Source organism: Nannospalax galili, unplaced genomic scaffold (assembly GCF_000622305.1).
Source record: "Nannospalax galili isolate Female #2095 unplaced genomic scaffold, S.galili_v1.0 scaffold309, whole genome shotgun sequence".
Taxonomy (NCBI): domain Eukaryota; kingdom Metazoa; phylum Chordata; class Mammalia; order Rodentia; family Spalacidae; genus Nannospalax; species Nannospalax galili.
Window position 1 is genome coordinate 2056978 of NW_008359589.1, and position 8367 is coordinate 2065344.

The 8367-nt window shown below is 43.6% G+C and overlaps 1 protein-coding gene and 1 long non-coding RNA gene across 9 annotated transcripts in view; one reads left to right on the top strand and one right to left on the bottom strand.

Annotated features, from left to right (window-relative positions):
- LOC115068501 overlaps positions 1–2017 on the bottom strand; it is a 21232-nt gene extending 19215 nt beyond the window's left edge. Inside the window, exons 1-2 of the long non-coding RNA XR_003847851.1 lie at positions 1869–2017; positions 1313–1354 (exon numbers count right to left, since the gene is read on the bottom strand). This is a non-coding gene — a long non-coding RNA (uncharacterized LOC115068501). The remainder of the gene's footprint in view (positions 1–1312; positions 1355–1868) is intronic.
- A 313-nt stretch (positions 2018–2330) lies between these two features.
- Positions 2331–8367, top strand: part of Rbbp5 (RB binding protein 5, histone lysine methyltransferase complex subunit) — a 27362-nt gene continuing 21325 nt past the window's right edge. For 3 of the 8 annotated variants that reach the window (XM_008823328.3, XM_029558758.1, XM_029558759.1), the window contains exon 1: positions 2341–2496. In XM_008823328.3, the coding sequence (XP_008821550.1) occupies positions 2478–2496 (19 nt within the window). In that variant the 5' untranslated portion in view covers positions 2341–2477. Of the gene's footprint in view, positions 2497–2917; positions 2982–8367 lie in introns of all 8 variants that reach the window. The other 5 variants (XM_029558756.1, XM_029558755.1, XM_008823327.3 and 2 more) reach the window with 5 other exon arrangements.

An 8367-nucleotide genomic window follows, 5' to 3' on the forward strand; every position in this document is an offset into this window, starting at 1 on the left:
AAAAAAAAAAAAAAGCTGCCTGAGTCTCCTGGGTGCTTTTTCCAGAGCAGTGAAGTAAGGCTTTTCTTCTGTCCTGATATCTATCTCTCCCTCCCAGCCACTCCCTCCCAGCCATCAGGAGGAAGCACATCCTTGTGAATCAGTTGTCCCTTGCTTTTCTAGGAAGGATGAATTATGTTCCTGGACCTCTCACTTCAGTCACCCTTTATTCCTGAATTCTCTGTACATCAAGAGAACATCATCTCCTGCAGTGCAAGGACAAAACAGCCCCACAGAGACCCCAGCTTTGCATCATAAGCATCCCATTCCCAGGTAGTTTGCTGTAATTACAAAGTATTGTTTTAAGGAGTCAAGCTCAAGGTACCACCCAGAGACACTTGGGCTCTATATTTTTTACCCAGATCCAGGTCTTTCTCCTGGTCTGCTCAATTAATTTTTCTTTGGATTTTTGAGACAGAGTCTCCCTGTAGCCACAGCTGGCCTGGAACTTGCTATGTAGGGCCTCCTGAGTACTGGGATTCACAGTGTGTGCCACCACATCTGTCTTGCTCAATAATTTTTATTGGATGAGTGTATTGAAGGTTTGGTAATTGGGTTTGTAAATGGCCCATGCCAAGACACAGATGGATGAGAGAGTTGGTGACTGAAATTTCCAGAGAATATTGTGTAAAATCGATTAAAAAGTGAAGAGTAACAGATTAACGGGGCTGGAGAGATGGCTCAGCAGTTAAGAACACTGTTCTTGCAGAAGACCCGGGTTCAAATCCCAGCACCCACATGGCAGCTAACAACTGTCGGTAATTCCAGTTCCAGGGGATCCAACAGCCTCTTCTGTCCCCCGCAGACATTGCACAACACAGGTGCACTTACATGCAGGCATAACATGCATAGACATAAAATAAAAATAATAAAATAGTTTTTAAAAAGTGAAGAGTGGGCCGGCGTGGTGGCGCACGACTTTAATCCCAGCACTTGGGAGGCAGAGTCAGGCGGATCTCTGTGAGCTCAAGGCCAGCCTGGTCTACATAGTGAGTTCCAGGACAGCTGGGGCTACAGGGAGACCCTGTCTCAAAAAGACCAAAACAACAACAAAACTCTTGCCAGGTGTGGTGCCTGGTGCATGCCTTTAATTCCAGCACTCTGTGAGGTGGAGGCCAGACTCATCTACATTGTGAGTTCCAGGCCAGCTGGGGCTGCAGGAAGGAGACCCTGTCTTAACAAAAGAAAAGAAAAGAAGGAAGGAAGGAGGGAGGGAAGGTGGGAGGAAAGAAAGAAAAAGGAAAAGACTCTTATCCGGCATGGCAACACGTACCTGTAATCTCAGCATTCAGGAACCTCGGCTACATAGTGAAACCTGGTGTGAGAGGATGAAAGAAAAAGAAAACGTGTGTGTGTGTGTGTGTGTGTGTGTGTGTGTGTGTGTGTGTGTGTGTGTGTGTGTGTGTATGTGTATGTGTACGCGCGCGCGCGGGCGCTAGTGACTGAAACAAGAGCAAAGCAACATAATTAGAAGGTAATTAGTAAATAATGGCTAACATTTGCTGTACCCTATTTTACGTGATTTGTATGTTAGCTCATTTACTCCTCAAAATAAAACATAGGGGACTCTAGCTTGACTTTTTTGTGTGTGCAGTAAGCCTTTGCCTTTCTTTCCTTTTTGTGATAGCCCACCCCATCTCCAGTCGGATAAAAATTTCCCCTCCGTTACCATCAGCTGGTCTTCTCTAATTGCTGTGTATATCATCAACATCTGATTGAACTGCAGGGAACTCAGTGCGTCTCTCTCGGCAATTCTTTTTCTGTGTCCTAATCGGCGGTATGTACATGTAGGAAAACCTTAGGAAAAGGCCTAACAAATGCCATCGTACCTTTCTGTGATGTCGATGACACATTTTTACAAACATGAAATAATTTTCACGAAACGAGTCAGACACACGGTAACTACCGAGCGAAGCAGGACACGCCCGGAGGACGTCAAGGGCTCCCACTGCGCAGCAGGGGCAGACCTCGGCGCGCTCCGACCTCTGGAGGACTCACCAGGAACTTTTCCTGCCGAGTCGTAGGCAGTGGTCGGACACCCCGAAGAGCACGCCGCGCCTGAAGCTTTAGTGGGCTAGCGATATGCCTGAAATTTTTAGCTCACCTCCATGGTCCCGAAGAGAAAACCCTTAAATTCCTTCACTTTTCAAAGACCTAAGTGACGATAACATTTTTATGCCTCAAAAAGATTATAATTGGTTGATTCCAAGAGCGTTTATTCTTCTTTCTGGTTAGGCATAAATGTGGACAGCCACATGAAACGAACAAGGAAGGCGGGGTTGGACAGCGGAAGCCGCGGGGCCTTCTAAGTCCAAAAGTCTCCGGAGCTTGCGCGCCTGGTTCTTCACGGCGCCCCGACTTAGACGCGGGGCTTGGGATCGGGTAGAGGGGAAGGAAAGGTTGCCGGTGCGGAGACCAGGCGGCCAGTGTCCGCAGGGATGAACCTCGAGTTGCTGGGTGAGGAGGGCCACGGCTGCATCTTGGTACCCTTTGGTAGTGGAAAGGGGGGACCCGGCAGGAGGGAGCGCGGTCTGCACCCTTAGGGACGCTCTTCTGTGAGGGCTCATTGAGCGCTCGAGGATGTGGAGTTGCAGCAGCAGGAGGAAGACCAGCTTTTTCCCGAATAGCATGCATTGCCTTTCCGAAGCTACTTTCAAATCAGTTGTGGAGTCATAGGGACAGTTTTTAACTGAGCTGTGACTGCGAGGAGCAGGTGCAGAAGTGACCCGGTACAGGCAGGACCAGAGTTTTTGGAGATGCAGTCTGAGAAAGAGTGGCCTAGGCTGAAAAACCTGAAGACTTGTCAGGGGATTGAGTGCCTGGATAGGGTAACTCTTTCTGGAAACGTGGTGTTTAAACAGATTTTTTTTTTTTAAAGGGTAAGAGGGTCCTGACTAAGTGTCCCAGTTGGCTCTGGGAATCCAGTTATCTTCAAATTTAAGGTACTTAACCACAGGGTGGTGTAAAGCACTGAAGTGTAAACTGCAGAAGCAGTTTTGGTAACTGTCTCTTTAAATCATTGTTTCCCAACCTCTTATCCAAATCGGCCTTTACTTCTGGTGTTCCATGAGGTAATTAGCATGGCAGCTGATGATGTCTATTTTTAAGAATTCCTACACGACTTAGCTGTCTTTAGTGGTTATATATTTCTTAGACGGGAAGGAGAGCTACGAAGGTAATTACTATTTCCATTTTGTGTGTATAAATGTTTTGCTGGCATGTGATGCCCTTAGAGGTCAGAAGAGGGCGTTGGAGCCCTTGGAACTGGAGTTTCTGATAGCTGTTAGGATGATTGGCCATGTGGGGTTGGAAACTAAACCTGGGTCCTCTGCAAGAGCAGCTAGTGCTGTTACCTGGTGAGCCATCTCTCCAGCCCCAACAAAGATAATTTTAAAAATATTCTTTGTCTTTGGGAGGGTGTGTGTGTAAAATACTAAAAAACTGAGTATGAAGATAAGAGGAAGAATGCTTACTAGGAATGTGTCTGAATTAAGACATCAGTGAGAGCAGACCTAAAGAATTTTCCTGCTTGGCCAAAATGGGTACTATAAAAGGAAGATAGTGAGTTGAAGGTGGTGCTCTCTGTGTTGTGGAGACTCATGTATACCAAGTTGGAAAGTTTGCTTTTTAAGGAAGGCAGGGAAGATTCTTTGGTAACTCAATTGGAGCATCGATTTATGGTTTATCTGTCAGTAATGTGTAGCTGAATGTTAGAGGAGTATAAAACCAGTTTGGAGGGCTACAGTGGATGCATGATAAGTAAGATGTGAGCTAGGAAATGGAAAGAAAAGACATTGAGGAGGTAGTGTTGGCAGAATTCAAGAATAATGGTAGTAAGAAAGTGAACTAAAAATATTACTATTGATAAAATTTAAGGACATTTGAAAGGTCACTTTGGGTATGTTGAATGTAGACAGGGAGCTCAGGAGACAAGTTTGACTTATGTATAATCATGAAGACCAGTGGGGGCTACACGGAGACCTGTCTCAGAAAACAAAAACAAAAGCAATAAGACAAATCCTCAAAGGACTAGAGATAGGAAAGCTAATGTGATTGAAAACTAAGATTGTAAGTAATACAACAAGAAAGGGTTTGGGATTTCAGTCTTCTATGGAGCATGGAGAAGAAAAAAGTCTTGGGGCTAGAAGGTGTAAACACCATTTATTCAACATTTCAGACAGGTATCTTGTATATGCCTGCTATGAATTTTATGGGCAAAGGATAACTGGATGTTTAAATTTTATTTTTGTTTTATGTGTTGTATTGCCTGTATGTACTTTCACCTGTGTCATGCAATGCCTACAGAGGCCAAAAGAGGGCATTGGATCCCCTGGAACTGGAGTTACAGATGGTTGTTAACTGCCACGTGGGTGCTGGGAACTGAGCCCAAGTCCTTTGTAAGAACAGCCAGGGCTCTTAACACTGAACCATTTCTCTAGCCCTGATAATTGGATGCTTAAATTCTTACTTTTGGTTCTGTGGCAAATGGATGGTGTTTTGGAACTAACAGAATAAAGTGAGCAGAATAAAGGTTGTCAAGAAAAGCTTTCAGTGAAGAGATTTTTTTTAGGTATATCTCCACTCACATTGCATGGTTGAATTATATTCCTTGATCTTAAGGAGCCTGTGAATGATGTCATTGTTGATCTTTGAGGATTTGAGGAAAACAGAAAATCAGTTATGCTGAAAGGAGATGGGGTAAATGTTGCCTTTCAGTAAAAGGCCTGTGTGTTTTGTAAGTCATAGTGTAGTAGCCAGCAAATTCAAGCAAGATTCTAGGTTGTAGTCACATTGTAGTCAAAAGCATTGTTTCTGAGTCAGGTCAGGATCTTGGAAGTTTTTAACTGTATGAACTTAAATGACTTAACCTTTCATGCCTGGCTTTTTTCATCTATTAAAAAAAAAAGTGTAGTAGGGGCTGGAGAGATGGTGCAGGGATTAAGAGCACTGACTGTTCTTGCAGAGGACTCAAGTTCAGTTTCCAGCATCCACATGGCGGCTAACAGCTTTCTGAAATTCCAGTTGTAGGGGAATCCAGTGCCCTTTTCTGGGCTCCTTGGGTATTGCAGGCACATGGTACACTCATACATGTAGACAGAATATTCATACACATAAAAAGTTCTTTTTAAAAAAGTATAGCATTGCCCATTTAATAGTGAATTGAGAGATTTGACTAAAATAAAATGTGGAATTTCTAGTAGCCCATACTGACCTTGAACTCACCATGTGGCTCAGGCTGGTCTTGAACTCATAATCCTGCCTTATCCTCCTGGGTGCTGGAGTTACTTAAAGATGTACATCACAATGCTGTTCTTAATTAAAATTTTTTTTTATTAAACGTGTGTGTGTGTGTGTGTATGGTATATGTGTGTACTTGTTTGTGTGCACATGTGGGCAGTTGCACTTGTTTGCTCATGTAGGTAGAGGCCAGAGGTTCACACAAGGTGTTTTCTTCTTATTTTTTGAGCCAGATTCTCTCACTGAACCTGGAGGTCTCTGACTGGCTAGATTGTCTGATCAGTGAACTGGGGCGGTTGTGGATCTGCCTGTCTGGTTCTGCCCACTCTTCCTCCACTTGGCCTTTATGTGGGTTTTGGGGATCTAAACTTAGTTCTAAATATCTTCCTAGCCCAGTGATTTAATTTTTCTCAAATTTAAAAAGTTTATTTTGTCTAAAGTTCATTTAAAAAGTTTGTGTATGTGTGGAGGAGGTAGATGTAGAGATCAGAGGACAACTTGTGGAAGTTGATTCTCTCCTTCCACCATGTGGGTCCTGGAGATTGAGCTCAGGGCTGTAGGCCTGGTGGCACATGCCTTACTATTGCCCTGATTTTGTTTTTTAATGCTTGAATGAGTTTTTTGTTTGTATCTCAACCACATGAATGTAGTCTATTCATTGATTGGGAAAGAAACACAGGCTATATTGGTAAATGAAAGAAGCGAGTCACTTAGTAACACGTGTAGTATTTTATTTAAAAAACAAACTTTAAATATATAAATCTTTATATAAATATAAAAACATAGATCGTTACTTTGGCAAGAAGGTTGAAGGAGAGAAGCTGTCATTTTTTGATTATGCATTTTTTCTATGTGTGTGCATGAGTTTGTGCATGTGCATGGAAGCTGGAGGTCTGTGTCAGGTGTCTCCTGTTACTCTCCACTTGACATTTTGAGGCAGGGTCTTGTCACTGAACCTGGGGCTGGCTGATTTGGCTGACTGGCTGACCAATGAGCTCTGGGGATCCACCTGTCTCCGTCACATACACACACACACACACACACACTCCGTCACATACACACACACACACACACACACACACACACGCACGCACGCACGCACGCACGCACCTCTAATACTGGAGTCACAGCCTGTTTTTTAAAAAAATTTAATTTTTCTTTTGTTATTATTGAGTGTGTATGTGTGGGGGCATGCTTCTGCCTTTGTGCACCTGTGGGGGGTCAGAGGACAACTTTCAAGGGTTGGTTCTCTCCTTTTGCTGTGGGTTCCAGGGATCAAAATCAAATCATCAGGCTTTCATGATAAGTGCTTTTACCCACTGAACCATCTTGCTGACTGGCTTTATTTATTTATTTATTTATTTATTTTAATGTGGGTGCTGAAGATCTGAACTCAGGTCTTTATGCTTACACAGCAAGCACTTTGCCCATTATGCCATCCTTCTGCCCTAATTATGCATTTCTCTATTACATGTTTTATTTCAGTAACTTTAAAAACAAAATTTCAAAATGCTTATCTTGATAGGACTTCAGCATTTCCTTTCATTCCTCTCTTTCATAATTGAATGTGTTAAAAATGACTGGCTTGGGGTCCTTTTGTTCTTCCAGGAATCCTGGATAGGCAAGGATGAGCAGTTGGTGGCCCTGAGTTCTGGTAGCTCACAGTCTTTCCAAACAACAACAACTCCTCCTCCTCTTCCTCCTTTCAATCCCCCCCCCCCCCCCCCCCCACACACACCTCTGGTCTTCTTGAAACAGGGTCTCCCTGTAGCCCCAGCTGGCCTGGAACTCGGTATGTAAACCAGGCTCACAGAGATTCGCCTGCCTCTGCCTCCCGAGTGCTGGGATTAAGTGCACACCACACCCGGCCCCCTTCAATTTTTTTTTTTTTTTTTTTTTTTTTTTTTGAGGTAGGTGCTCCCAGTAGCCCCAGCTGGTCTATGTAGACCAGGCTGGTTTGATCTCATAGAGTTCCACCAGCCTCTGCCTCCTTGTTGCTGGGATTAAAGGTTTGTGTCACCATGCCAGGCCCAAATTCATTTTGACAGCTCTCAGTTTGAGAGTGAGAGGCTTCTGGTTCCGAGGTTTCAGAGCCAGAGGCCTATTGCTCAGGTGCTCAAGCAGATACTTAGGGCTTTAGGCTCAGCTTGCCAGCACTCAACAGGTAGTGTTATATAGCTCCTGCCCTCTGGGTGTCAGGACCCTTGGCTGTTCTCCCTTGATGGCTCTCTGGAACTCAGTGACCTCTAGCCACTAGGGCTTTTATTATTGGTAGTCTCAGCTCCTGCCTTCAGTTCTTCACAGACTCTTGCCCTCCATGTTCTATTTGACTACTGTCTCAGTACTTCTCAAAACTTCGTAGCCTTTTGTTCTTCCCCAAGTGGTGCCTTGGAACTTTTCAGCTACCCTGTAGTGTTATAATTCAGAGTTAGTTAGGATCCTTTTTTTTTTTTTTTTTTTTTTTTTAAAAAAAAAACAAAACCTTTTACAAAAACTTTGAGAATTTCATACATGCATATAAGGTGTTTTAATCAAATCCATTCCTACTCCCTCCCTTCCAGCACCTCCCATCACTTTTTTTTTCCTTCTTTCATTTTTTTATTTTTATGGGGCTTTTGGGTACTGTAACATTCCCCCCTCTGAAGAGGTAACCCTAAAAATCTTTTAAGGATTAGATACAAGCTCCCAAATACTTTTGACATTTTTGGGCTTTGGAACAGAGTATGTTGCTAACAAGCCCAAGGACATTTTGACTTTTAGCCAAGAAACTGGTTACTTTTCTTTGGGGTCTTTTTACTCTAACTGCCTAGCCAATTCCTACCTCCTATTCTTATCATGCCATCCTCTGAAGGGGTTACCCAAATTGCCAATGGGGAATAGGGACGCAGACTGTTCTGGCTTCTTCCATGCTGAACAGAGACGCAGAGTGAGGCAGTTGGAGTACCCCTTCAGTGGGTCCATCTAAAAGACTCCCAAATTACATAACTCTTATCTCTAAGGGGAAAAGAAAGTTCTTGAATCGTGACTAGGAGATGTAAGGGAGAAGTAAAGACAAGAGTAATTAGCATTACAAGTTCTAGACAGGGAACT